This window comes from Bubalus kerabau, chromosome 5 (assembly GCF_029407905.1).
Source record: "Bubalus kerabau isolate K-KA32 ecotype Philippines breed swamp buffalo chromosome 5, PCC_UOA_SB_1v2, whole genome shotgun sequence".
Lineage (NCBI taxonomy): Eukaryota > Metazoa > Chordata > Mammalia > Artiodactyla > Bovidae > Bubalus > Bubalus kerabau.
Window position 1 is genome coordinate 3,738,826 of NC_073628.1, and position 27,916 is coordinate 3,766,741.

General features: G+C 56.2%; 1 protein-coding gene across 1 annotated transcript in view; it reads right to left on the reverse strand.

Annotated features, from left to right (window-relative positions):
• ANO1 (anoctamin 1) overlaps positions 1 to 27,916 on the reverse strand; it is a 172,080-nt gene that overhangs the window by 14,353 nt on the left and 129,811 nt on the right. The window contains exons 13-23 of the mRNA XM_055580575.1: positions 20,056 to 20,138; positions 17,672 to 17,683; positions 16,996 to 17,067; positions 14,652 to 14,729; positions 13,622 to 13,696; positions 10,192 to 10,393; positions 9,929 to 10,040; positions 8,811 to 8,868; positions 7,023 to 7,123; positions 5,928 to 6,073; positions 3,180 to 3,332 (exon numbers count right to left, since the gene is read on the reverse strand). Of these exons, the coding sequence (XP_055436550.1) occupies positions 3,180 to 3,332; positions 5,928 to 6,073; positions 7,023 to 7,123; positions 8,811 to 8,868; positions 9,929 to 10,040; positions 10,192 to 10,393; positions 13,622 to 13,696; positions 14,652 to 14,729; positions 16,996 to 17,067; positions 17,672 to 17,683; positions 20,056 to 20,138 (1,092 nt within the window). The remainder of the gene's footprint in view (positions 1 to 3,179; positions 3,333 to 5,927; positions 6,074 to 7,022; positions 7,124 to 8,810; positions 8,869 to 9,928; positions 10,041 to 10,191; positions 10,394 to 13,621; positions 13,697 to 14,651; positions 14,730 to 16,995; positions 17,068 to 17,671; positions 17,684 to 20,055; positions 20,139 to 27,916) is intronic.

Here is a 27,916-nt window from a genome sequence, read left to right on the forward strand (position 1 = left end):
CCGGCGCCCACGTGCACATGGGGCTGGGTTCCCTCAGCGACCCTCCATGCCTCCCCCTCCGAGGCCGAGCAGAGCAGTGACGGCATTGGTGCTTCCCCCACACGCTCCTGGCGCTCTGGGTGCGGGTCACGGGGGCTGCGGGGGCCCCTGTCCCTTCAGGGCCCCGCACGGATCACAGGAGGAACACAAAAGCCTCTTCAAGGAAAGGTTACGGTGGAGGAGCCCATAAACAAACCCAGATTATGCTTCGACCAACGGGGCAGGAACCAGGAAGTCAGCAGCTGATCCGTAAGCAGAGTCGCGGAGCCGTGAGCAGAGACCCCGAGGACGTGCTCCAAGCCCTGCTGGTGCTGGAACGACACCAGGGCCAGGGAGGGCTGGGGGGAGCGTCCTGGGACTCGCTTCCATCCCAGGGGGCGGCAGGGTTTAGGGTGCTGCAGTGGGGCGTGGTCGCGGCTCCGATAGGCACAGGATGCCAAAGCAAACAGTGGCCGCTGTGGGCTCGCCTGGGGCCTCTGGCCCGAGAATCAGGCCTTTGTAAGGAGCACAGGGCAGGAGTGGCGCGCTCTTTCACGGCCACTGGGCGCGGGCTCAGAATTCCCAAGGACCGAGCAGGGAGCGCCTGGCAGGCTGCCGCATCCGCCCCGTGCCGTCGCGGAAGTGTGCCGGGAGGGGCGGAGGGCTTCAGCTAATCTGCTCAGCACTTGGCCTCAGTCTCCCCATCTGGAAAGTGGGACCGAGGATTCACCCTAGCGTCCTCACCAGGCTCCTGGGGGGCACAACAGCAAAAAGCCCCAGAGAAAGTCCAGCATCAGACGTGGCTTCCTGCCCGTCCTCAGAGCAGGGCGCAGAGCACTGCAGAGAGCCCTGGCTTCACGGCACCTCGATCTTGAGGTCGTTGTTCAGTCGCTCCGTTGCGTCCAAATCTTTTCGACCCCATGGACTGCAGCCCATCTCCTGGGGTTTGCTCAAACTCATGCCCATTGAGTTGGTGATGCCATCCAACCATCTCATCCTCTGTCGTCGGGGGATCTGCGGATCTGGCCGGTGGCCCAGAGCGGTGCCTGGCCTGTGCCTGGACGGCGCAGGAGGGAAAAACCCTCAAATGAGGAGATGTCACATGAGAAACTTCAGCTTTCAGTGAGAATTCTGCACATTGCCTCATAGCCCACAGAGATGAGAACATCGACTCCGGCCCTGCATGGAAGTGTGAGCTGGGCTCTGAGCCAGCACAGTGGCGAGTGCGCTGCTCTGGACGGCTCTTACCCAGCCCCGCGGCCCTTAGAGTCGAGGTGTGCGGGGCAGAGGCTCACTCCACAGCCACAGGCGAGGCAGCATCAGGGACCCTGGGAGCCAGAGAATTCACATCCTTTCACATCTTTCAAAACCACAAAGTCTGGTGGAAAAGGCATCTCTTTGCTGAGTCTTTACAGGTTGTCTGGGTCGCCCGGACAGGAAGGAGACTCAAGTGTCAAAATGCAGGGTGACGACCTCTGTACGGTAGCTGAGCTCAGACATCCCTCCTGGTGGAAGAGCAAGTGTTCCTGGACCCTCTTAAGCTTGGGCCGGGCAGGTCACATCATGGATCCCAAGGCACAAACATGGTCCAGGTGAAATCACCAATATCTGAGCGTGTTTGGATTGTGAAAATGGCAATTTCTTCCGGTACAACCTGAAAAGGTGCACTGTGTAAAGCGTCTCAGGGACTGATGGTGGAGAATTGGTGGGCCTGGCACCATCAGTCGGTAGGGGCCACTCCAAGGATGGAGCACTGGCCAAGGAGTCCCTGGTGTGGGATGCGATGACCTAATGCCAAGGGCAGGAGAAGCTTTTGGAAGGAGTGATGACGGCCTTGCATGTTTGCAGGATTGTTTGGGCTAGGCAGTAAAGAGTCTGCCTGCCATGCAGGGGACCTGAGTTCAATCCCTGGGGTTGGAAGATCTCCTGGAGAAGGGAATGGCAACCCACTCCAGTATTCTTGCCTGGAGAATTCCATGAACAGAGTAGCCTGGCGGGCTTCAGTCCACACGGTTGCAAAAAGTTGGACACAACTGAGCAACTAACATAAAGGTCCAGCCCAAAGATCTGTCTCTCTGGTGCGCAGTCTTTAATTTGGTAGAATGACAGATAACACCCCTAACACACAATTCAATCTTGTTTGTTTGGGAACCAGCACAGAACTGGCACAGGTGCTGTTCTAACTAAAGTTGTATTCAATAGGAAATAAAAAGAATACATTTTGTAATTTTCCATCTCATTTCAAGATAAAGTTCCAATAAAGACTTTTTTGTTTTCACCCTGAAAATTGAATCCTGGTTTAAGGTGATTCTGTTTAAGATAAGATGGGCCTTGTCCTTGCTGACGAGGGCTGGCTCTGGCCGAGGCGTGCGTGGGTCTCTGAGCCCCGCCCACTAGATCCCCCCACTCCTGGACAGATGGGCACCCACATCTGCTTACATGCCTTTGGTGACAGGGAGCTCACCACTGCACAAGGAAGCTGGCTCCATTTTTGAGGTCTCTGACTATTTGAAAGTTATGCCCGATGTTCGGTGTACAGTCCCACAGCCCCCAGTGCCTTAGTGACTTGGGGTTAAAAGGCCCAGGCTGCTCTTGACCCTGACCCACCAGGCAGGTTACACGATGCTCTTCTTTCATTGGTAGAAGGGGGGCTCCCTCCTTTATCTTTCCAGTGAATGTTAAATGCCTACGTGATGCACTGTGTAGGAAGACACTTGCTGGGCAGCTAACACCGTCTCCCCAGTGGTCTGGCTCTGTGCTCTGGGCCCACACGGACGTTCGGGGTGGGGCAGGGGTGCTGGGGACCAACAGAGAAAATGCATCTCATGGACCTTCTGGAGCAGTAGGCTGGGGAGGCCCCTAGTCATCCAAGACCCGAGCTCTTCCCTAACGTTCTCTGTGGCCTGCACATCTCAGGAGTTGGGAGGTCGGGGTTCCCTAACATTTTCTGTGGCCTGCGCATCTCAGGAGTTGGGGGGTCGGGTGGGGTGCAGAGGGGCTGGAGTCCTGCATCTCCCCACCCCTGCCTCGTGTCTGAGTCTCCTTCCAGGGCAGGTGCAGTGAGGAGTCGGGGCCCCACTTGGCCAGCTCTGCCTCTGGCTTCCGGGGAGTGTGATCCTTTCCCCAAACCCAGTCTCCGCTCCCAGGGCCCAGGCACTCACCGATGTCCTTGGCTCTGACAGCCACCGGCCTCCGGAGCTCAGTGACGAACTTTTTGGCATCCAGGCGGATCTCAATGATGTTGTTCAGGAGCGCGAAGAGCGGGGCCAGCGGGAAGGATGCGACAAACAGGGTGACGAAGCCGAACTGGATGACTGCAGAGAGGGGTGGCAGTCAGCACGTGCGGCCCCTGGCCCAGGGCGGCGGGACCCTCGCCCTGGGCTGGATGGCACCCTGCCTCCCGTGTGTAAGAGGGGATCTCGGCACGGGCCCCGCGGCCCTGGGTGACCCCAGGCCAAGAGTCAGGTTCTGAACCTTCACATTGCGTCTTGAATAATGGGCGTGTACTCACTTATAGTCTGATCATGAAAAAATTTACCAGTGATGGAGAAAGGGTGCCTGTGAGCACAAAAGCCCAGACTCAGTCACTCTGTGTCTAGGCGGGGAAGGGGCCCGAATGCCTTCTAGGACCCGGGGGGCCCACCAGCATCAGTGTGCCTCCAACAGCCCTCAGCGTCCGCTCCATCGGGCCTTGGGGAGCCAGTGGGGGCCCACCGTCCACTGTCCCGGACAATCTTGCTCCTCTGCCCTGTTCCCTCTAGCTTTCTTGTCATCTTCATCATCAATTAGCTGACTCCAGGGCACCTTTGGCCTCAGAGGTTCTAGCCCACAGATGCCCAGCTCCCGGGGAGGTCAGGGAAAGGTTGCTGAATGGAAGCAAGTGGGGGAAGTGGGTTCAGGGATTGTACAGCCAGACGCTGTCCAAGGGCGCTCGGTGCCAGGCGGTAAACAAGGAAGCCAGCAGAATGTCACCCGGGCTGGCAGGCTGAGTATGGCCATTGTTAGCGGGCGGGCAGGTGGGGCTCTGTGTGAGCCTTCATCCTGGCACGGGGTCGCTGGCCCCTTGCTCCCCACAGGGGCTCTGTGGGGTGCTTCTGGGGGCAGTGGTCTTGTCTGAAGCCTCTGCAGATGGTGGAGGTGATGGAGGCCCCCTGGGGGGCCAGGGGCCGCTTAGCCCTAAGGCTGCAGGTTCTCTGACTCTGGAGTGACACTGCCTCATCTTAGACAGACAGGCTGGGGGAGAGCTGTGGAGGTGCGGGTGGGGTGGGGTTGGGGAGAGGGCCGGTCAGGTCCAGCAGGGACTTGACTTTCTTCCGCTCCATCCCAGCCGAGTCAGCCTGGAGGCGGAGACCAGTGGGCATGGGGTGGGCTGCTCCCTGGTGGGCAAGGCGGGGGGGCCTGTTCCAGGAATTTCATTTCATCAAACCCCAGAGGACCCTGAACTCTCCAGCCACCAGGAAAATGGAAATCTGGGGAAATGAACGACCGTGGTCTCCCAGTTGGTCACAGGCTGCAGTTCTCGGTGTCCATCTCCCACGGGGCCAGCTGGCCAGCAGTGGAGACCCTCCTCCAAGACCCCAGGATGAGTGTCAGCAGGCAGGCAGGGGGCAGGCCTGGGTGGGTGGGAGGTGCCCGCAGGGCAGGGAGCTGCCTGCCTGCCTCTGGTTCAGCCCGGAGTCGATTCTGGGACAAAACGGAGGACTCCATGGGACCCCACATGGTCTCCTTGTTGAGAATCTCAGGGCTGTTTCTGCACTGTCATCTGAGAAGCTGGGAGTGACTCATTGCCCACGGGGCTAGTGCGTGTACTGCTAAACGGAACTGCTCCTGCGCTCCAAGGCCACCCGGCCCCAACCACCTCACCCTGCAGAGCAGTCCCTGGCTGGTTCGCCCAGGTGCCTGTTAAAATGCAGAGTCCTGGGTCCCACTCCAACAGACTGGGAATGGGCCCCGGGAACCCGCATTTAAGATAAGCTATCCATGGTGGTCAGGGGGCATGACACTTGGGAAACCCTCTACACGAGTCTCCATCTTCGCTTGTCGGTTCATTCAGTGAACACGCGCTGAACACCCACTGTATACCTGGACCTGCTCTAGGTGAAGGGGGCACAGCAGTGAAGAGTGAAAAAAAAACCCCAAAGGCTGGCTTTCACAGAGAGTCAGTTCCACAGGACAGACAGACGGAGGGGGAGCAAGAGAGTGCCGGGGACTAGAGATGTCAGCTGTGGGGAGAGGCAGAGAGCAGGGCTGGGCTGCCCTGTCACACACTGTGGGAAGACCCCTCTGGTGGGGGACGTTCTGAGCAGAGCCCTGGAGGAAAGGAGTGAGTGATGCACCAGGGGAGCAAATTCCAGGCCGGACGCAGCTGGTGCAAAGGCCCTGAGGTAGGCGTGACTTCTATGCGTTTGGGTAACAGCAGAGAGAGGGCTTCCCTGGTGGCTCAGCAGTAGAGAACCCGCTGCAATGCAGGAGATGTGGATTCAGTCCCTGGGTCGGGAAGATGCCCTGGAGAAGGAAATGACAACCCACTCCAGTATTCTTGCCTGGGAAATCCTACGGACAGAGGAGCCTGGTGGGCTATAGTCCATGAGGTCACAAAGAGTTGGACACGAGTGAGTGACTGAGCAACAACAGCAACACCAGCAAGAAGGCCAGTGTAGCCCAAGTGGGGGAGGGGTGGGGAGGGAAGTGGTGTCTGGGAGGCTCCAAGCGGCTGCCGTGTGGCCACATCTGGCTGGCTCTCTCTCTTGCCCCAGACCCGGGATTCATGGGCCACCCTGGGCACCTCCCGTCCAGAGACACAATGGCAGGCAACACGGCTCAGTCCTGCATGTGTCCCCCGGAGCCCTGGGGGGCTGCTGGCCCATGTCCGCCCTGTCCCGCCCCAGGAGGGCCCCCCAATTACTCACTCATCTCCATGTACTCCGGGGTGAGGCCCGCGAAGGGCTCCAGCGTGTAGTCCACCTCGTACCGCTGCTTCTTCTTCACGTGCTCGTCGTGGTCCGAGGGGCTCTGGTGCTTCAGCCTCAGATAGCGGATGAACTTCTTCATTTTCCTGGAGGACGCACGGCGTCGCCTCGGTCAGGCTCCCAGGAAGGCGGGCTTGGGGGTGGCCCCTCCAGGTTGTTTTAAAGCCTGAACTGACGTGTCTGTGGTGACCACTCTGTTAACGGGCTAGCTCCTTTGCTCTCTCCCCCCAGGGGCATGCGGAGGGCAAGCCTGACTGCTTCGTTTGTGACATGAGCAGTGGTACCCAGACTTTTTGGCACCAGGGACTGATTTTGTGGAGGACAATTTTTTCCCAGACTGGAGGTAGGGGAGATGGTTTCACGATGATTCAAGTGCATTTTATTTATTGTGCATTTTATTTCTAATCTCAGCTGCTGCTGATCTGACAGGAGGTACCAGTCCTTGGCTCTGAGGTTGGGGACCCCTGACATAAGGAAACGGAGGCTGGGGAGGGCCCCAAGGTGTCAGGGGTCTGGATGGGCCCAAGCAGACTTGGATGCCTTGGACCACGGGGGCTGGCACTTGGATCTGGGGGCACTTATCTATATCCTTTTCCAATGAGTCGAAAAAGACACTGATGCCGGGAAAGATTAAGGGCTGGAGGAGAAGGGGACGACAGAGGACGAGATGGTTGGATGGCATCACTGACTCAAAGGACAGGAGTTTGAGCAATCTCCAGGAGATGGTAAAGGACGGGGAAGACCTGCGTGCTGCAGTCCATGGGGTCACAAAGAGTCAGACATGACTGAGCGACTGAACAAAAACAATCTGTATCCTGCATCCTTGGCCATTTGGGAAAGGAGGTGTCACCTGGCCTTGTCCCTTTCCTCGTCCACCAGGCAGTCGCTACTGCCCATCTTCCCCGTGTTCTCACCACCTCCCTGTTTCTGGTGCCCCCACCCTGGTCCAGGCCCCGCGTCACCTGTCGCCCAGACCACCGGGAGGCCTGCCCCTGCCCCCGTGCTAGCTGAGACCTGAGGCCGGAAGCTACTCACGGGATGCCGATCTCAAACAGGTTGTTCTGGATCAGCTGCTTCCCCAGCATGATGATGCTGAGCTGGATGCAGAGCTCCATCAGGCAGCCCCCCGGGGCGCACTGCAAGAGAGGGTCGCATCAGCCCCCGTCCAGCCCCGCCCAGCCCCCTGTGAGGGGAGGCTGGCCCTTGGGCCGAGGGCTGAGTTGTGTCCTCCGTGTCCCGGCCCCTGGAGCCTCACAGCGGGACCTCATTTGTTAGCAGGGTCTTTGCAGACATGAGCGAGTGAAGGTGCAGTTGTGACGGTGTAGGGTGGGCCCTGCTCCAGTGGCTGGTGTCCTTTGAAGAAGAGAAAACACACAAGCACACGGGAGCCGGGGGAGGAGCCCCCCTGAGGATGGAGGCAGAGACTGGACAGGCACGTCTGTCGGCAGGGGGACATTGAAGATGGTCAGTGGCAGAGAGAGCTGGGAGAGGCCTGGAGGAACCCTCCCTAGAATCTTGGGAGGGGGCACAACCCTGCTGACACTGTGATTTTGGACTCTGGCCTCCAGAACTATTAGAGCTTAAAACTGCTGCCTTAAGCAACCTGGTCTATGGTGTCTTGTTACGGTGGCCCCTGGAGTTAATACAACCTGACCGGCAGGCTGTCCGGGCTGGAACCAGGCCTGCAGAGAGCCCATCGGCAGGGGGTGGGCAGCCATCTCGCAGGCTTGGGCCCGTGCAGCTGGGAAGCCACACCACCGTGCCACACGGAGGCAGCCGGCCACACCTGTTAGGCCTAACGCCCTGTCCCCCGTGGGCTTGTACCGCCATAGTCTGGTGGGGGCGGGGGGCGTGAGCAGGCAGACAGAAGCTTAACTTGTCCAAGTGGTGAGAACTGAAGGGATACTGGGTGACACTCCAGGGCACAGCTGACCCCCTCTGAGGCCTGGGCCAAACTTCATATACCAAAAATTGCCAAAAAATTTATCCGGAAGAGCCACCATCTCATTAAAAATTAAAGATGCTCTATGCTTTATTCTATTTCACGAAGACATTTCCCCCAACTTCTCCAACAGTTGGAGAGCTTGACAGGGTGTCATCCTGCGCAAAGGACGTGTCAGGTAGTGCGGGAGCACTTGGAGGGCTTTTTACAAACATCCGCTACTGTGGATGAGGCCTTGGGATGTTCAGGGCCAGCACTCAGCTGGCTGAAGCTCTCAACTTCACCTCAGGCAGCCAGGTCACCCAGTACCTAATCCTCTCCACCCTGTTTCACACGATCTTATCAGGAAGACCTTTCTTTCTCAATAAAGTGAATTACTCTGGGAATTGCAAAAGCCGATTAGTTCCCATGAGACCTGAACTGCTGATGGGCCCCGAAGTCTGGCTTGTCTGATGGAGCCAGTGGAACAAGGCTGGCGGCCAGGACTCAGACACACGCACTAGACCCACAGTGGCTGGAACCGCTGAGCAGAAGCCAAAGATCACCAGCACTGTGTGTGGTGGGGCGAGAGATGAGTATTTCAATGTTGAAGTAAAAGAGTTGTAATTGAGTTGGTTTTTTTTTTCCTCACTGGTTCACCATAACCAAAGGGAAAAACATTCAAGGTCTTACAGAAAAGGAAGAAGAAGGAAAAAAAAGGGTGTAATTGTTTTGGTTTCCATGACCCTGAAGAGATATTCTCCTTTTAAGGTGACGCTATATGGCCATGCCATGGAAGGCTGAAGCCCACCCCAGCAGCTGGGTAACAGAGCAGGGCTCTCGTGGGCTGGGAACTGAGGTGTGCTGTGTGAACAGAGGTGAGAGAGCAGAGCAGGACCTACCTCCTCCATCCGGAAAGATCGGAAAATGTACACGTAGTCGCCCGGGCGTCCGACAAACCTGCAACGATGGGGGTCAGTTAGAGAGGGCCGAGCGGGCCCTGGGAGGCCCTGGAGGTGGGAGGTGGGAGCTGGGCTGCGTCATGGGTCCCCAGGTTGGAGCCAATGATGGGGGTCAGTTAGAGTGGGGTGAGTGGGCTCTGGGAGACCCCAAAGGTGGGCCACTTCGTGCGTCCCCAGGTCGGAGGGCTAGGGTCTCGCAGGCTTTCCCCCTGCCCACTTCATCTAAGAACCGACCACAGTGGCTTTCTGTTGGTTGAATGTTCATGTGATTCCCAAGCCCGCAGGTAGGTAAGAAGACATGACTTCAACAGGAAACCAAGAGGCCGAAGGGCGGATGGAAGGAAGGGAGCCCAGGAGGGGAGAAGGCAAAGGGGTCTGAGCCCAGATGGTGCCATGCCCACCACAGCAGGGTCTCGCAGACAGGCTGGCGTGGGGATGGTCCCGAGGCTGCCTCTCAGTTCCCTGTGGGTGTGCAGCTGGGGGTCATCTGAGAGCCTGCTCCATTGCTGTGGGTGTTCTCAGGGGTGCCTGGGCACCTTGGCCCAGCTCCGGGACCCTGGGATGGGTGGGTGGCCACGGCATTTGTAAATCGCATGATGCTGAGGATGGAGACTCTGGGAGGGGTCCTGGGATCTTACCGGCCAGGCCCTGGCGGGGGCGGGGACAGTGGGAAGTTGTGGTGGGTGGGCCACAGGCCCCTAGAAATCCAGGACAGCTCCAGAGGGTCAGGGTGTGGGGTTCACTCCACCACTGGCCCAGAACACCAGCAGCTGCCCTTTCATACCTTCTCCGGCAGCCCTCACCTGCCCGGTGTGGGAGCCCCTGGAACTGGCTGCCTGGAGCCCCGCTGTCTGGAGTCCCCAGGGTCCCTGCCCCTGGGGGCCCCGCAGGAGCCAGGCCTCTGCCCGTCCGCAGCAGCAGCTGGAGCTCACTGACTGCTCTGCCTTGGGCCTGGGTGCCTCCTGCCTGTGGGGAGACGGGGGCGGGAAGCCTTCTATTGGACGGGGAGGCGCAAGCTGGGGAAGGCGGTGTGTCCGAGTCACCAAAGCAGCCCCTACCGGCCTTTGAAGAAAGCCACGTAGAAGATGGGCGTGTAGGAGTTGACGAACTTGAGCAGGAAAGCCTTGAAGATCAGCCTCTCCTCGAAGCTCTTCTCCGTCTTTGGAACCTCTAGAGGGAGTGAGATGCAAGCCACTGAGCCACTGCCCCGGTCCAGGCAGGTCACTTCACTCGGCCGTCAGAGGGGCTGAGCAACCAGCCCAGGGCCCCATGGCAGGCGACATGCAGCCGCCTGGCTCCGGGGCTCGGCTGGGGCACTCACCTATCTTGGTGAGCCATCTGGCTATGCAGCCGTACACCTCGTCCAGGAGGATGATGACCACCAGGTTGATGATAACCGCGGTGGCCGTGACCGTGACCCGGATGTTGGACCGCACGGACGGGGAGGAGTTCATGGCCAAGGCGGCGGCCGTGGAGATTCTGTAGATGATGACGCCGAGGACAATGGCAAAGGTCACGGCAATCTGTGGGGGGAGGAGGGGACACCGTCGGCTGGACCACACCCTCCGGCTCCCTGGGCCCTGCTGTCCCCGACCTGGGAGCGCTTCAGCTTCAAAACAATGACAGGCGTTTCTTGTCACCCACCAGATGCCAGGGGCTTTACCGGTGTTAATGTCACAGATGAGTGAGGGGCCAGATTCTGTTTTCTAGAAGAGGAGACTGATGTTCAAAGAGGTTGGATAACCAGGCCGGGTCACCCAGCACACGAGCTGGGGCTTTCCTGGCGGGTCCACCAAGCCTGGAGTGCATGGCTCTGTGGCTGCCTGCTGTGAGAGCCATGACTGCCTTGCCCACTGTCCCCAACAGGACACAGGACGGCTGAAACCCCAGTAACTGGCTTGTGCGTTGGCAGGCTGACTCTGGGGTGGACTTCGCCCCCAGCCTGGGTGACCCTGAGCGGAAGCAGCGATGCTCTCGATGCTGTTGTGGGAGGCAGGTGGGGCATGTGGTGGTCTGGCCTCCCTGGCACTGCTGCAGGCCTGCCCGGGTCAGATGGATGGGGTCCCTTCTCCTGATCTCCCCAGGAGACCCCCACACCCCTCCAGTTCATCCCCCGTCTTCCCAAACCCACCGTTGCCCCAGAACGTTCCCTAAAGCTTGGACTGGCGGCTGCTTGAGAGACAGGGGTGGGCACTGGCTAGGATGATGTGTCTGTTCTGCGTGGAGCTGTCTGCCTGCCTCCCTGGGCTCCTCTTCCTTACCCTCAAAAGCCCTGACTCACCTGGGAAGACCCTGTCCGCACCCTGTCCTGACCTAAGGGTGAGGACGACTGAGGATTGCAGTCCTGAGGTGGCCCTGAGGGTGGAGGGTGGCTGTGCAGGGCCGTCACCCCAGCCCGACTCGCCATGCCCTCTGTGTGCCCTGGTTCCTGCGTCTCACAGAGGTCACCTTCATGGAGGGTGTGCAGGGGACCTGCCCTTGCCCAGACGGCCCCTCGCAGCTCCCGGGACGGCCCTGGAGGGCAGGGGCTGTGCTGTGTGCCTCCAGGATGCAGCTTGGCAGGGCTCTGCCTGCGTCACCCCAGAGGAAGGCCGCAGTGATGGGGATCTCAGGGCGCTCCTATTTTAAACTTCCGGCTGGTGACTCCGCTGCTGCCCACGCCTGTGGGCGACTGAATGGCGACCACACCCTCCCAGGGAACGTCTGCGCCCCACACCACACCCCGAAGAACGGGCTGCACTGTGGTGAGGTGTGGGTACCACTTCTGCCAGCTCCCGCAATGAGGGCTTTCCTGGGAAACTCCCGTGCCCCTGCCAAGAGGCCCCACCCCACCCCAGGGGAAGGCATCACCCTGGGCTTGGAGACGCCCCTTCTGCCTTATGTGTAGGTGTAGACGGGGCACTGGGCCTGCAGAGACTCAGCAAGGTGCCCCCTTTCCCTGCTGGTGCCCCCCCATGACCACCCTGGGTGCAATGCCCGCTCTGGAAGGAAAGGGCCTCAGGGCCGGGGTTTCGACACAGTGTTCACATGGGCACCTTCAGGACCAGGAGCATGGGGGCACCTGGTAGGTGCTCAGCTGCTATTTGTTCAGAGAATGAAGCTCCTGTGTTCAGGACAAGACTGATTCATCTGTGACGGGGACCGCAGTCCCTCAAGGTCTGCTGGTTCCCTCCCCACTATCCTGCCTTTGCTGGGAAGAACACTGTGCCCATTTCCCAGTCTCTGTGCAGACAGGGCTGGCCAGCATAATGCAAGCAGAGGTGTGGGCAGGCCCTGCGGGAAAGCACTTTCAAAGAGGGGCTGCCTCCACTGGCATCCATCTCCTTCCCCTTTCTCCTGCCTGGAAGGTGGAGGTGATGTTGGAGGTGGAGCAGCCATGTTGTGACCAAGAGGATACAGGCACAGACCAGAGAAGTCAGTGCCTGCTGGAATCATGAAAGTGCTGGACCAGCCCTCCATTGCCTGCACCTTGATTCTTATGTGAGAAACTCAAAACTCCCTGAAGACTATTCACAGAAGTGACATGTAACCTGAGGGCTCCTGTCCAAACTTGCAGTTGTGCAGAAGGGCCCACAGCCTCCCACCTCCTCCATCCCTGTGCTGGACCTTCTGATTCTTCTCTGCCAGGAGGGGCTGAACCTTGGCGCCTGAGTCCCATTTCCTGTACCCCATCCTCTGCTGGGGAGCTCTGGTGATGCTGTGGGCGGGGCCCACATTGCCCAAGGTTGCCCCTCAGCGTCACTCATGTGTGCCTGGGACATGTGTCCCAGGGCTGGGCCCACAGCCACTGGAGTCATCTACAGACCCAGGAGCCCTCCCCCCAGTGGCTGCACGGTCCTGGGGGTCCCCACTAGGGATTTCTTTATATCGGCGATGTTCTTCTTAACCGTGTGCAAGATCGTGAGAGGAAGCGGAGTCCTCACTCTGCTTCCGACTACTCAGCTTAGGGCCTCAGCTGCCGCCCCCGACACCCAATGGAAAAACAAGCCCATCTGCATGTCTCCAAGTTCATGGAGAACAGCTAGAGCCTCAGGGTGGATGGCCAGCCTGGCATATGGCCTGCGGAGAGGGTGAGACCTCCGGCCTCTGTGTCCTCGCCAGCAGGTGGGGGGACAGGCAGGTGTGAGCCCCTCAGGCCACTGGGCACAGCCCAACCCTCAGTCCACAGGGGCCATAAGGGCCCCCCACAAAGTCTGGGGCTAAGACCCTAACCTAAAGTTCCAGGGCTGGATGAGGGGATGGTCATTTCTACAGTGACCGCAGCTGGCGCTGACCTGTTGGGGAGCATGGGCTGAGGCCTTCCAGGGATGCGGCCCAATCATCTGGGTGTTAAAACCTCCAAGAGAGCCAGCCGTGGTGTCGCTGATTTATTCAAACCCACAGGGTCTGGATGAATCCAGCATCACAGACCCGTCCTGACTCTGGTCCTGTCTCTGTGTTATTCATTTCGTGGCCTTCTTTAAAACCCCCGCTGTTTTGTCTTAAATAATACCTGTCAACTCCTGGGTGTGAATGACAAGTTACCTACATGTGTCACTCTCAGAACAAAAGATGTGTGTCAGGGACCATCCCCCAGGTGTAGAGAGCCCCCAGGGGTCACTACAGAACCCTGGCCCCTTCCCATTTTAGGGTGGAATCCCCCCACCCCTGCCTGGCCTGGGATGAAGACAACTGCCACATGGACGGCTGACCCCATCCAGGTAAATGCCGCCTGCCTTGGTACACGGCCCCCTCGGCCTCCCGGGACTCACCATGAAGATGATAGACACCAAATTGGTGAAGTAGGCAGGGAACCGGTCTCTCCAGGTCAGCTTCACCTTGTCTGTCTACAACACGAAACAGGGCTGGGTCAGCAGTGGGGACCATCCTGGTGGACAGGTGTGTGTGTGCACGCGCACCTGTGTGTGTGTGTGGGCGTGAACAACGTGGACCACAGAAACACGGTGGGAAAACACAAAACCCCTGCAGGTGATGAATGAATGCAAACATCCAGGCTTTATCCCTGATGAAAGGATGCTATGAAATGATAGGAATAATAGTTGTCTACAAATGTGAGTCTTCTCTGTACAAGGCGTGATGGCGCCAGAGGCTTTTCTAAATGAGACGCTCAGACCCCCTCAGCCACCCCCATCTGGGAGGAGCCCGGCCTCCGTCTCCTGGATGAAAGTCTCATCTGCACGGCGAGAAGATCTAAGCTATTTTCCTCCGCCACCCAGACCATAATAGTTATTTTCCTTTGCAGAGCAAGTTGAGACAAGACACCAGCACTAGGAGTTCACACGCTGCCCGCCACACAGCAGCGGTGGTCGGTGGGGACACGGCCCCAGAGGCTCTGGCGCAGGGACTGCAGGGTCTGGAGGGACTGAAGCAGATGCTTGTCACTAACCTGGGATGTTTCTAGAATGGGGTGGATCTTTAAGGCCAAAAAAAATAAAAAATGCATGGATGAGGTCAAAGAATGCTGGCAGGTCTGACCCCCGAGGCCACGCATTCCAGGGAGGGTGGCATGCATGTTAATGAGACCAGGGACCGCTGGCAGGCAGCTGTGGCAGGCACGGTTCACAAGCCCCAGAGACAGCCGAGCTCCCGCCCACGACCCCACGGTGGGCATGCAGAGACACCTCGACACGTCACAGCCCGAGGGTGCGGAGGAAGGCAAAGGAGCGTGGATGTGGATGTTAACACGGTAATACAGCAGTCAAGAGTCGGCTGAGGAGACAATGAACTTTGGTTCATCTGCACACACTGAAGACGCACGACGCCCGATGACACGACATGTACCAATTTCACCCCCGCCATGGCGGTCTTAACCCTCTGCCTCCACTTGTTTGTGGGCTCCTCCGGAAGGTGCCGGCGCTTCTGGGGCGGGTGGAGGGAACAAGAGAGCACCGTGGGGTGAGACCGCGGCCCAGGCGCCCGTCGCCCCCTGGGGAAGCCAGCACCTCCCTGGCTGTGCGGCTGCCGGGGCTGAGTCAGGCTCTGGGCATCTTAAACCCATCGGAGACAGCAGAGACCCACATTTTAAAAGAGCGCGTGCATGCTAAGTCACTTCAGTCATGACCCACTCTGTGACCCTATGGACCGTAGCCCGCCAGGCTCCTCCGTCCAAAGGCTTCTCCAGGCAAGAACACTAGAGTGGATTGCCGTGTCCTCCTCCAGGGGATTTTCCCAAGACAGGGATCGAACCCTCATCTGCATTGACAGGTGGGTTCTCTCCCACTAGTGCCACCTGGGAAGCCCATTCTAAAAGAGAGGCTGCAATGAGGTAATGGAAACAGCCTGGAAGCTTGGCGGGTTCCGTGGGGCCCCCTTGCCAGACGGCAGCCATAGTTCAGATGGTGCGTCTTATGCAGATGCGGGTTACCCTGCGCATTTGACACCAACGTGCAGGAAGCCACACTCAGCATCCTAACACCCATGAAAGGGGGGATCTCTTATTTTCCCCCTAAACGAATTTGGTGCCATAGCCAGGACAAAAATTAAAACCATAAAGTTGGGAGACAGTGAAACGGTGGGAAAAAATCAAGGGTGTGGCCCCCTGGAGGCCTTCAGGGCCTGAGGTCACCATCGGAGGCCGGTGAAAATGAACCCCTACCTTTGCTGCTCTTGTGGTCAGAGAGCTCGGGTCTAAGCCAAGGAGCTGGGTGACGGGGAATCTGGGCGGTGTTCCCGGCACGGTGCAGAGCTTGGGTTTGGGGGAGCCCCTGACTTCAGTGGATGTGACACAGGCCACTGAGCCCCTTTTCCCTTAGGAAGGGGTGCAACCTCATCCTCGCTCACGCTAGGAGGGGCCGCCTAGTGGGGCTACCCCAACTGTGGGGTGGGCTGCCTGGGGGTGCAGATGGCACACCTCAGGTTGGGCATGGTGGCCCTCAGCAGGGGCCTGGGGGCTTCAGAGCAGCAGCACCCATGCCTCTCCCTTTAGAAGGGGAGCCACAGTCTGGGGAGAGGGCACTGACGGAGCCGTGGGGGCAAAGGCACAGGGCGGCTGCTCCAAAGGCAATGGGCACGCGATGGGCAGACGTTCCAATGGGTTAAATGAAAAGACGGTCTCCTCATCATGGTGAAGGCTCACGCTTTTGTGGTTATTTCCTCTGCACCCGCGGTCCCTCTTGGAGTTCAAGGACGTGCGCCCACTTTCTGGCTGCGGGGGGCTGAGCTGGGCTCTCTCTGTGCTATGGGAACTGGGGTCTGAGGAGGGGTTCTGCTGCACCCACTTTGCCCACCCCCTACGGGGGGATTGTGGTAACTGGGACCCCTGGCCAGCAGACTCTGTCCACGGAACACAATGGCAAGAAAAGACAAAGGCAGGGGTTTTCACTGGTCGCTCCCAGAGGCCAAGGAACACCAGGATCTGGAAAGACCACTCTGCCCTTGTTCCCGTCCCTGCAACGACTGACCTTCCAGCCTCAGAGAGAGGTTGACAAGGGCCTGGGGACTCTTGCCCCATGTCATATAATAAAAAACCTCCAATAAAAAAATAACTGAGCATCCCTAGAGGGTTGTGAGAATGTGCCTGTGAACATGGCTGCAATTTACCGAGAGGTTCCGGGGAGAAGGGAGGCGCTTATGACAGATTGAGAAAAGGTGGCGGCCTCAGAAGGACCACAAAAACACCTCTCTTTCTCATTCTCATCCTCTATGCATGAGGCAAGGAACTGGCCATCCACTCAGGGGCCCTGATGGGGAAAACCCTTCCATCCATCAGTCAGTGCAAAGCACGAGGGTTGGACACGACCATCCAGAGCAAGAAAAGCTGCAAAACCACTTGGTTTTCATCATGGTGAGGTGTTGGCTGAGGTTTGAGGTCACCCTCAGGACAGAAGGGGGAGGCTGACCTCTGGCAGGGTGTGACAAATGTCCCCACAGCCCCCGCCTGTTTTTATAAATAAAGTTTTATTGGAACACGGCCAGACACATTTCACCTGTTGTCTATGGTCATTCTCCTCCTACAATGGCAGAGTCGCTATGAAAGAGGTTGGGAGGGTCTAAACATTTACTCTCTCCCCTCTATCTGGGGGCCGCCCCCTCCATCTACACAGCATGTGCTGACCCCTGGCCTGTAATGTTGATGGACAGACAACGTTTGACTGCTGGGAAAGCCAACTGGCAGCGGCCACCGTACCTCTTTGTTTTTGGATTCTTTCCTAAGAGACTTCTCCAGAACTCGGGCTTCATATTCAGCTCTGGGATGGTCCTGTGAAAGAAACCAAGTCAGCGAGGAGTCTTGTGAACTGCGAGTCTGAGACCCTTAACAGGAGCACATGTGGCAAATTCACCCCTGGCATTCCCTCGGGGTACCCACTGGGGCCAGTTCCTAGCTGGCTGTTTGTACCATTTCCCACTCAGAACTCCCTGCATGAGGTTCATCCGGGTCTCTCCCCCTTGTTGGGAAGCCCAGCCCACTGGGAAGGCCACAGAGTCAGGCTCCGTGGTCTTGGAGGCGGGTCAGTCTGCGCCAGGCTGCGGCCTGTCCTGCAGCCCACTCTGAACACCCAGCCGTGAACTGGCCCCTGGGGACATCCCATCAGGAGCCACGGGGTCGGAAGAGACGGCGGTTAAGTGTCAGCAAGCGTGGGCAGACCAGAGGCGCCGGGCCTCAGGGGAGCCCAAGAGCAGATCAGCGAAGGGCACTGGAACAGAAGAACGGGGGTTAAGAGAGACCCGGAGGTGGGGGAGGAAGCGGAGACCCCTGCCCGCCGTGGAAGAGGTGCGGGGAACCGCTCAGCAGAAACGGACAGAGCAGGTGTGCCAGAAGGTCCCTCTCCCAGGAGACAGACGAGTGACAAAAAATTCCAAACCTTGACAGCCTCCTTCCGGGAACCAGAAATGTAAAACAAAAACAAAAAGATTTCATTACTTGTGTTTTTTTTTTTTTTTTTAAAGAAAAAAGTCCTCTTAGAGGTGATATTCTTAAAAAACTGGGGTGAAGGCAAAGGGACATGGGTGGACAAGGAGAGCTCGCCAAAGGCTGATGCTGCCCGAGGCTGACTGCGTGTGCTGCTGTTTCTGCAGGTGGAACGTTCTAGGTGATTCCTGACCATGTGCTGGGCTGAACTGTCTTAGACTCAGGGGAGGGGAGGAGACTCAGGCCAGATGGCTGGGCACAGGCTTCCTTCTGCTCCGAGAGCAGACACCTGGGGTTCATGTCATGGAGGGGCTAGCCCTCTGTCTCAGGTGACCAGCCCCAGAAGAGGCCCTACCCAGTGTGGGGGGCTCACTCTCGGGGACTCATTCACGCCCCCCGGGGCCCACGTCCAGTGCTCTTATCACTACCCCACTAGTGCCTGAGTCATCAGGGTGAAGACTTCATGGGACAGGTTCCCAACAGGTTGAACTGTCCCAACCCCAAGGACATCATGAAAAGGACATTCTCAGTCTATTCCAAAGTAGTAAGATGACACCAACCCTATTTGAATCTGTTGAATCTGCTCTGGCAGACAGCTGACCCGGGGCCCACCATGGGGGATGGAGCACCCGTCCCATGCCTATCTCTGCACCTAAGGAGACACACGTCTCTCTGGTCGCATCAGCCTTGGTCCTGCCATTTGTGAAACAGGATGACGAGACCCGCTGCCGGAAGAGGTTGAACCTGGAGGCGGGAGACCAGCTGGGGGCACTCATAGCTGCTGGACCCCGCTCAAAGTGCTCTGATCTGCTGACCTACTGAGACCCCCTCAAACTCTACTCTTCCACCCCTGTTTGTGAGGACATGAGGCACAGAAATGTTAAGCAACTTGCCCCAGGTCACACAGCAAGGGCAATGCTGAAACAGGACAACTTGGTCCTGGAGGTCATCTTGGCACCACGAAGCTGTTGCCTCTTCCAGCAAACTAGCGCCCGTGTCTGTTGACAGTACAGTCAGCTCAGAACCCACACAGCTACACAGCTGACTGAAGAGCGACCCGCCGACTCAGTCCTGGAGGTAGCATGTGTGTGGGGACATATAATAACCAGTGACGCTGCTCAGTTTTGTCTGACTCTTTGCAACCCCATGGACTGTAGCCTGCCAGGCTCCTCCGTCCATGGAATTTTCCTGGAAAGGATACTGGAGTGGGTTGCCATTTCCTTCTCCAAGGGATTTTCCTGACCCAGGAATCGAACCAGAGCCTCCCACACTGCAGGCAGACTCTCTACCATCTAAGCCACCAAGGAGGCCTAATATATGTGAAGTGAAGTCACTCAGTCGTGTCCAACTCTTTGCGACCCCATGGACTGTAACCTACCAGGCTCCTCCGTCCATGAGATTTTCCAGGCAATAGTACTGGAGTGGATTGCCATTTCCTTCTCCAGGGGATCTTCCCAACCCAGGGATTGAACCCGGGTCTCCTGCCTTGTAGACAGACGCTTTACTGTCTGAGCCACAGGGAAGTCCAATATATAATAGGGATATATTAATATATAATATAATAATAGGGATATTTAAAGAGATGACGAAAGAGGCTTTCACATTACGATGAAAATGCACGAGTGGTTTCTCTTTAAAAGAGCTGAGCAAAAGATTCCGTAACACGAAGCCACGGTCAGCATGGCCAAACCTAACGGCTCTCCTGTTCAGGGGATCTTGTTCCTTTTTATTCCCTCTCATCCCACAGGGATTCTGCTGGAGCTGGCAATTCAGGATGGAGCAGCAGCAAAGCATCTCCTGAGCAACCCTGGGGAAGGGGGTTCACCCACCACCTCAGTGGCTGTTCAACTCGGAATGCCCCTCTCCTGGCGCACAAAGATGCCCAGCACATGGCTTTCCTCTGTTGGTGAAGGATCAGCCTCACATCTCGGCCATGCCTGACTGCAGGCTGGCAGCTGGCTCTGGGGATCGCAGGTTTGGCACCAGGGTGAAGGCTCATGGCCGCTTCTGGGGACTCAACCTCGTGGGTGGCAGCCACCCCCTCCCCAGACCCGTGGTGTGGCCCCCAGACTGGATGAGATCAGTGTGGTGAGCCTTGGCCTGCGTCCCCAACCACATTTCTGGGTGGTGTGTCCATGTGAGCATGGAGATTTAAAACAGTAGAGCAGACACTGAGCAGTCACCCTGGCAACCGCGGGGGATTCAGACATCAGGGACACGAACTGAGAAACAGGCAGGGAGCAGCCTCGCCTGGACTTTACGACCTAGTGGGTGCCCCCTGAAAGGAACGGGGTGGGGTGGGGGAGGACACGGGGCGCACCTGCTAAGCCCACTCACCTCCTCCTCCTCGAAGCCTGTGAGGTCCCAGCGGTAATTGAGCCGCATCTGTTTCCGCTTCCAGTGCTCCATGAAGGTGGCGGCTAAGGGCAGAGAGGAGAACCAGGCGGTTAGGGGCTCAGAAGCCCCGTGATACCGGGTGACATGAGAGCATTCTCCTCTCCTGTACCATTTGAGAGTGAGGGCAACAAGTGCTGGACCAGTATTAAACTGTTCAGTTCTCCCACTGACTCTGAAAGGCCGGGATGGTCTATCGCTCATTTTACAGATGATAAAAATGCACGTACAGGGAGTCTGAGTCCCGGGCAAGGTTACGGTGCCAGCTGGCGAGGGGCCTGGGCAGGATGGTCTCAGAACTTGTGTTCTTAGCCATCCCGCTCCATCCCTCTTGGGGACTGCAAGTCACGGGAGGGAGTCCTGAGATCAGAAAGAGTGAAGGGTGAGCCATAGGCCACTCACTCAAGCTTCTAACAGGTGTTCTGCCTGCTGAACTGCGCTCCTAGGTGCTACGTCCTGCTTTGTATTCCCAACAGAGTATGCACAGTTCAAATGCCACCTCCTCCAGGAAGCCTCTGATCAATTCCCTCAGTGACAGGAAAAAACCAGCTCCTCCTGGGACCTTTCATGCTCATGGTGCCCATGCCACCTTCCATTATAATCCCTGTCCCATGGCCTGTGGCCTCTCTGGGGTGTGGGGGCAGGGATGGGGTCTTGTCCTCTGGGTCCTCCACAGAAAGCCCAGTGTCTGGCACGAAAAAGTGCCTCACGGGAGCTCATTGAATGCACAAAGGGTTCCTGAGAGCCACATTTGCCAATGCGGACACCACTGACTGAATTGTCATCATTGAGGCTTCCACCCAACACAGGAAGGTCAGCAGAGTCTGGGTGTTGCAGGAATGATACAAGTGACCGTAAAGGTAACCAGAGCTCTGGATTCTTGAGCTGTTATGTGGTAGGCACTGTTCAAAGAGCTAACACGTGAAGTATTCAGTTCAGTGTAGTCGCTCAGTCGTGTCTGACTCTTTGCAACCCCATGGACTGCAGCACGCCAGGCTTCCCTGTCCTTCACCATCTCCCAGCGTTTGTGCAGATTCATGTCTATTGAGTCGATGATGCCACCCAACTGTCTTGGCATTAATCTCATTTAAATCTCACAGTGATCTTTGGAGGGAGGTGCTATAACGTACCGCCTTTTACAGATGAGGAAACTGAAGCTCAGAGGAATTAAATGACCTGTATGATGAATGGTGGTGTCGAGACAGAAATGCAGCGAGAACTTCAGTGCAAATTCCCTGGTGTCATTCTTCACTAGGAAAGAATGCAGGCTTTGGATCTGGCAATAAATGGGCCTGAATCTGACTCATTTCCTGGTTCAGAGAACGTGCCCGCCCATTAAGGTGAGGTGAGAACAGTTTCACACATATCTGCACATAATGGGTACGCGTCAAGCATCAGCTACCACCCCAGCCAGGAGACAGGGCCTCTTAGGTCTTTTGGACTGGGGTAATTTCATCCTGGGACTTGGCCACATAGATAGCAGAGGAGCTGAGACAAGAAGCAGGGGATGGTGAGACCACCCAGAGATTAGCAACTGCAAGAAGCTGCTGCCAATTTAGGGGCGGCGGGACAATGGGAGCTGGTGTTACCAGGGCCAGACACTGGAGCTGCCCAGAAGAAGCCAGGATCACGGAAGGAGTGGCTTTCCAGTGGGAGTTAGAACCACCAAGGGAAGGCAAAGCCTATGCCAGAGATGTTCCTGGAAGCATGGAGAGAGAAGGAGAAATACCCTGGTTTCTCCCTTCCTCAGGCCTTCGGATCCCCATCGGGGCCTCCCATTGGCCAACAGCCTTCCAGGCAACGGGACAGCAAGGGAGCCTGGGAAATGTAGTTCCCTAAGACACAAGTGCTCTCTCAGCAGAGGCATCGTGGTGACGGGGACCCTGGGAGGAAGCATGTGGCCGGTGGGGCAGGCCCATCGGCAGCCTCCTGAGAAGGAAGGTGTGAGGATGTCTCCTTCCGCCTCTCAGTGTGTCCTTGGCTTACTGCAGTGGAGGGCCCTAGTCGGGGCCCATTCCCATACCCCCTCCAGTGCTGGAAGGCCTGCCTCTCCTTCACTGTGTTTTGACAGCTGTGTCTCTCTGGCTTCTGCCTGCGCATGGCAAGGCCTCCTTTGCAACCTCGGGCTGAGTGGGGGAGGAGGGCCGGCTCTCTGCTCAGCGGGGAGCTGGCCCGATTACATCCCCTGCCCCCGCCCTCCCCATGCCTCCCCGTTCCCAGGCTCACTGACCCACACCTCTGCCTCCTAGACCTCCACTCCTTCCACTCACCAGCCTGCACTGTGGTAACCCCTACCTTTTAATGAGGACTCAGCATACACCAGGCTCTGTGCTAGTGACTTATCGACACCAAGAACCCTCAAAACAATGCGATGCACTAGAGAATGATTTCCACTCACACCTTTACGTGTGAGGACAGAGGCTCAGAGGATGTATGCTCTGCATAAGGTCGACTGCAGGTTAACAGCAGGAGTGGGGTTTGAACTGACTTCTACTTGACCGCAGAGTCTACCCTTAACCATGATATTGACTGGCCTCCTGCACATTTAACGTTCTTTAAAGGAGCAGCAATTGTAGCTGTAGTAAGTCTGATGGTTACAGCAGAAGTTGTACTGCCATTTTATGGATGACGAGACAAAGGCACAGACAGGGTAAGTGATTTCCCAAGGTCCTACAGTCAGGCAGCTGGCATTGAAACCCAGGCATTCTTGCTAGAATGTTACTGGCAAATGTCTTAAGACAGATACAAGGGCCCTCTCCCAGGAGTATTTGCAGTTTGACCAGGACCAAGGCTGGACCTGAGGCCACAACCTGGTGGCCAAGGAGACGGTGCCTAGACAAGGCTTGTTGGCCTCAGCTATGTTTAGGAAATGCATACATTTTATATTAATCATGAGCTTCCTGTCTCTCCTTTAAAAGTCTGAAGCCTCTTTAGCCAAGGTTTGGGCATGCCTTCTCTGCTGGGCCACAGACCGCACCATGCCCTATTTCCTGGGCAGACTCTGTGGTGCTGAGTTTGTCACACTTCTGCTCTGGAGCAAAGTGGTGGGGCTGTGATGTTCAGGCTTGGCCAGCAGCATGAGCAACGGGAAGGCCCACACCAAGCTGGAGGCAGTCCCGAGATCTCAGTTTCAGAATCAGGCATGGTGAGCAGTGTGAAAAACCACGTGCTACTGGGTTAGACCTGATAGACAGAGTGCCTGCAGAACTATGGACGGAGGCTCGTGACGCTGTACAGGAGGCAGAGATCAAGACCATCTCCAAGAGAAAGAAATGCCAAAAGGCAAAACGGTTGTCTGAAGAGGCCTTACAAATAGCTATGAAAAGAAGAGAAGCGAAAGGCAAAGGAGAAAAGGAAAGATCTACCCATTTGAATGCAGAATTCCAAAGAATAGCAAGGAGAGATAAGAAAGCCTTCCTCAGTGATCAATGCAAAGAAATAGAGGAAAACAATAGAATGGGAAAGACTAGAGATCTCTTCAAGAAAATTACAGATATCAAGGGAACATTTCATGCAAAGATGGGCTCGATAAAGGACAGAAATGGTATGGACCTAACAGAAGCAGAAGATATTAAGAGGTGGCAAGAATACACAGAAGAACTGTACAAAAAAGATCTTCATGACCCAGATAATTACGATGGTGTGATCACTTACCTAGAGTTAGATATCCTGGATGTGAAATCAAGTGGGCCTTAGGAACCATCACTACGAACAAAGCTAGTGGAGGTGATGGATTTCCAGTTCAGCTGTTTCAAATCTTAAAAGATGCTGTGAAAGTGCTGCACTCAATATGCCAGCAAATTTGGAAAACTCAGCAGTGGCCACAGGACTGGAAAAGGTCAGTTTTCATTCCAATCCCAAAGAAAGGCAATGCCAAAGAATGTTCAAACTATCACGCACTTGCATTCATCTCACACGGTAGTAAAGTAATGCTCAAAATTCTCCAAGCCAGGCTTTAACAGTAAGTGAACAGTGAACTTCCACATGTTCAAGCTGGATTTAGAAAAGGCAGAGGAATCAGAGATCAAGTTGCCAACATCTGTTGGATCATCAAAAAAGCAAGAGAGTTCCAGAGAAACATCTACTTCTGCTTTATTGACTACCCCAAAGCCTTTGACTGTGTGGATCACAAAAAACTGGAAAATTCTGCAAGAGATGGGAATACCAGACCACCTGACGTGCCTCTTGAGAAATTTGTATGCAGGTCAGGAGGCAACAGTTAGAACTGAACATGGAACAACAGACTGGTTCCAAACAGGGAAAGGAGTATGTCAAGACTGTATATTGTCACCCTGCTTATTTAAATTATATGCAGAGTACATCATGAGAAATGCTGGGCTGGATGAAGCACAAGCTGGAATCAAGATTGCAGGGAGAAATATCAATAACCTCAGATATGCAGATGATACCACCCTTATGGCAGAAAGTGAAGAACTAAAGAGCCTCTTGATGAAAGTGAAAGAGGAGAGTGAAAAAGTTGGCTTAAAACTCACCATTCAGAAAACTAAGATCATGGCATCTGGTCCCATCACTTCATGGCAAATAGATGAGGAAACAGTGGAAACAGTGGCAGACTTTATTTTTGGGGGGCTCCAAAATCACTGCAGATGGTGACTGCAGCCAGGAAATTAAAAGACACTTGCTCCTTGGAAGAAAATTTATGACCAACCTAGGCAGCATATTAAAAAGCAGAGACATTACTTTGCCAACAAAGGTCCGTCTAGTCAAAGCTATGGTTTTTCCAGTAGTCATGTATGGATGTGAGAGTTGGACTATAAAGAAAGCTGAGCGCCGAAGAATTGACGCTTTTGAACTGTGGTGTTGGAGAAGACTCTTGAGAGTCCCTTGGACTGCAAGGAGATCCAACAAATCCATCCTAAAGGAGATCAGTCCTGAATATTCATTGGAAGGATTGATGCTGAAGCTGAAAGTCCAATACTTTGGCCACCTGTTGTGAAGAACTGACTCATTTGAAAAGACCCTGATGCTGGGAAAGATTGAAGGCGGGAGGAGAAGGGGATGACAGAAGATGAGACAGTTGGATGGCATCACTGATTCAATGGACATGAGTTTGAGTAAACTTTGGGAGTTGGTGATGGACGGGGAGGCCTGGTGTGCTGCAGTCCATGGGATCTCAAAGAGTCGGACACAACTGAGTGACTGAACTGAACTGGGCTGGGCTGGACAGGGGTAGGAAGGAAGACGAGAGCCCTTCCTTTGCAGCTGTGTCCCTGCAGCCCTCCCTCACTACGGCAGCTGTATGGACACCTGTGGGTCCTGCTGAGTTCCCATCCCTTCCTTTCGAGGGGCCCAGTGATGATTCTCCTACATCACACAGACGTAACTCGATGTCTGTGTCAGCTGCTGGGCGTGCTGGGGGACCTCCTTGCATCCAGCCTGCAAGCCCTTTGCACAGATGGGTAAACTGAGACCCCGAGGAGTCAGGTGATTGGTTAATACACAGTGGAAACCTGGGTCTAGGACTTCTCCCCCCAAGATTGGCCGGGATTAGGGGCATGGCTTCCCACCCACATGAGCACAAGCCATGTGCCAAACGTGGTCAAGGATACTAAAGACAAGAAGAGAGGCCCTCGACCCCAGGAGCCACATAAGGGGGCCGAGGAGACAAGTTCACTTCCCTAAATCCAAGCCCAGTAGGCAGTGCAACACAAAAGACAAGCAGTGAAGAGCGAACCCAGGCCAGGGTGCAAGCGGGTGGCTGAGTTCCTTCCTGCAGACAGGTTTTAATGAGAAGCATTAGGTAAAACACATTCTTGTAGAGGAGCCCAGAGGCGGCAGGTGAGCGACGGACACTGGATCTACCCTGGATAGAAGCAGGTGTGGGCTTGGCCCGGGATCACCCCCCACCCGCCAGCCTCAGTCTCCGCATGTGTACCATGGGCTTGATAACTGCCTGCTGTGCGGCCTCGGGTGGGGCGTCCATGTGCTGAGGGCTGGACAGAGGAGCGGCCCTATGACCCGGCCCACCTGCAGGATCTCACCACCTCTCATTAAGGTGTTGACACAGGGTTGGTCCTGTAGGTACAAAGCATCCAGAATATTTACAGACACATCCATCACAGAGGCAGAAAGCAGAACGATGGCTATCAGGGATGGGGGCGGGGTGAGGAGGACAGACGGCTAAATGGGCACTGGGGCTCCACCTGGGGGGTGCTGGTGAGGATGGCTTGGCGCAGGGAGGGTGCTAAATGCCACTAGGCAGTGCGCTTAAGACAGTTAACTCACATTATGTGAATTTCACCTCAGGTAAACAAAACCCAGAACGATGGGTGCAGGTCCTGCTTATGTGTTTAAATTCCCTGCCGTACACTGGGGCTGCAGAGAAAACGGACCAGACACATGCGCCCGGTTACAGCGGGTGGAGGCAAGCTGTCCATTTCCCCCAGGGGTTTTCAGACTGTGGGCTGTATTAGAACCCCCGCGGCAGGGGCCTGCCAAAATGCAGATGCTGGGCACCACGCAGACCCAGAGTCTGCATCCCGTGTGAGCTCTGTGGCTGGCCCCGTGCACACACGTGTCTGGACACTCTGACCTGCCCACCATCTGCCCTTCCTTCCAGCCCCCTCTCTGTCCATCAGATGAGCTGTCAGTCCGTGCTCCAGCTACCCCGTGTCTCGGGTTCGGCTCTCCTCCCAGGCCGCATCCCATCCCACCTCCCCTGGGCCCTGCTTGAACTGTCCAAACTGCCTTAACTCCTAGGCCTAAGCCTAATTCCCCAGTTTCTGACGTCTCCGCGGCTGGCTGCTGGCCCCCCTTTCTGAGACCTTCCTCCTCTGAAGCATGGCTACTGACACATGGTCGATCTTGGATGCGTTGTTAAACGCTCCTGGTTCCACCCTCCCACTGGCTTTTCTTTTTGTAGGATATTTTCTTTTTTTTTGGCCGTGCCTTGCGGCACGTGGAATCTAGTTCCCCCACCAGGGATCGAACCCGCACCCCCTGCAGGGGCAACCCAGTTTTAACCACTGGACCACCAGGGAAGGCCCCTACCCATTGTCTCCTGTTGGAACATCATGGACGCTCAAGCTGCCGTGGGAATCTCAGAGACCATGGAGGGAAGGCTCTGACCGAGGCTGGGTGCTTCTGCAGCCACCCAGAGAACGGCGCCATTTCCCCTGTGAAGTCCAAGTTCCTTGTGGGCCGGGGGATCTCGACTTCTGAACCTGGATCAGGCACTCCTGAGGCACAAGGGCGCCGGGGCAGGCATGGTGCACCCTTCTTAAAGTGCAGTCCCCGAGGACAGAGAACACCTTCACCAACCTCTGGCTCCTGACAGTGCACGCTCTCTGCACGTGGAGAGCAGGGCTGGGTCTCCTCGGGCTGCAGGGACCAGGCGATGGTGTGAACCTGCCTGTCAGTCCACAGGGGAGCTGGGGCTCCCGCCCGCACAAAGGCCCTGACCCTTCATGGTCTCACTGATTCTACTTATTTATCCCCTGAACAAGCGTCTGCTCACGAATCTGCTGCTGGCCTTTGAATTCCAGCAGAGATTAAGTCTCTCTCCGTCTCCGCCCTGCTCGGGTGACTCAGCCAGTGACCTGCCAACTGCATTCAGACCCCGGGAGGGGTTTCAACCACACCTGTCATTCCACTGATGCTGGGACCATCTCTCCACAGCTCCTTGCAGCCAGGCTCAAATCCAATAACCCCCTTTGTTCTGCCTGGAACTGACAAGCCTTGAAAACCCCATTATTATGCTATAATTTCAGAAAATTGATCCTGGTGCGAACAGCTAAATGGAGCTCAAAGTTGCTTCATCTTGACACCTTACTGGACGTTTTGA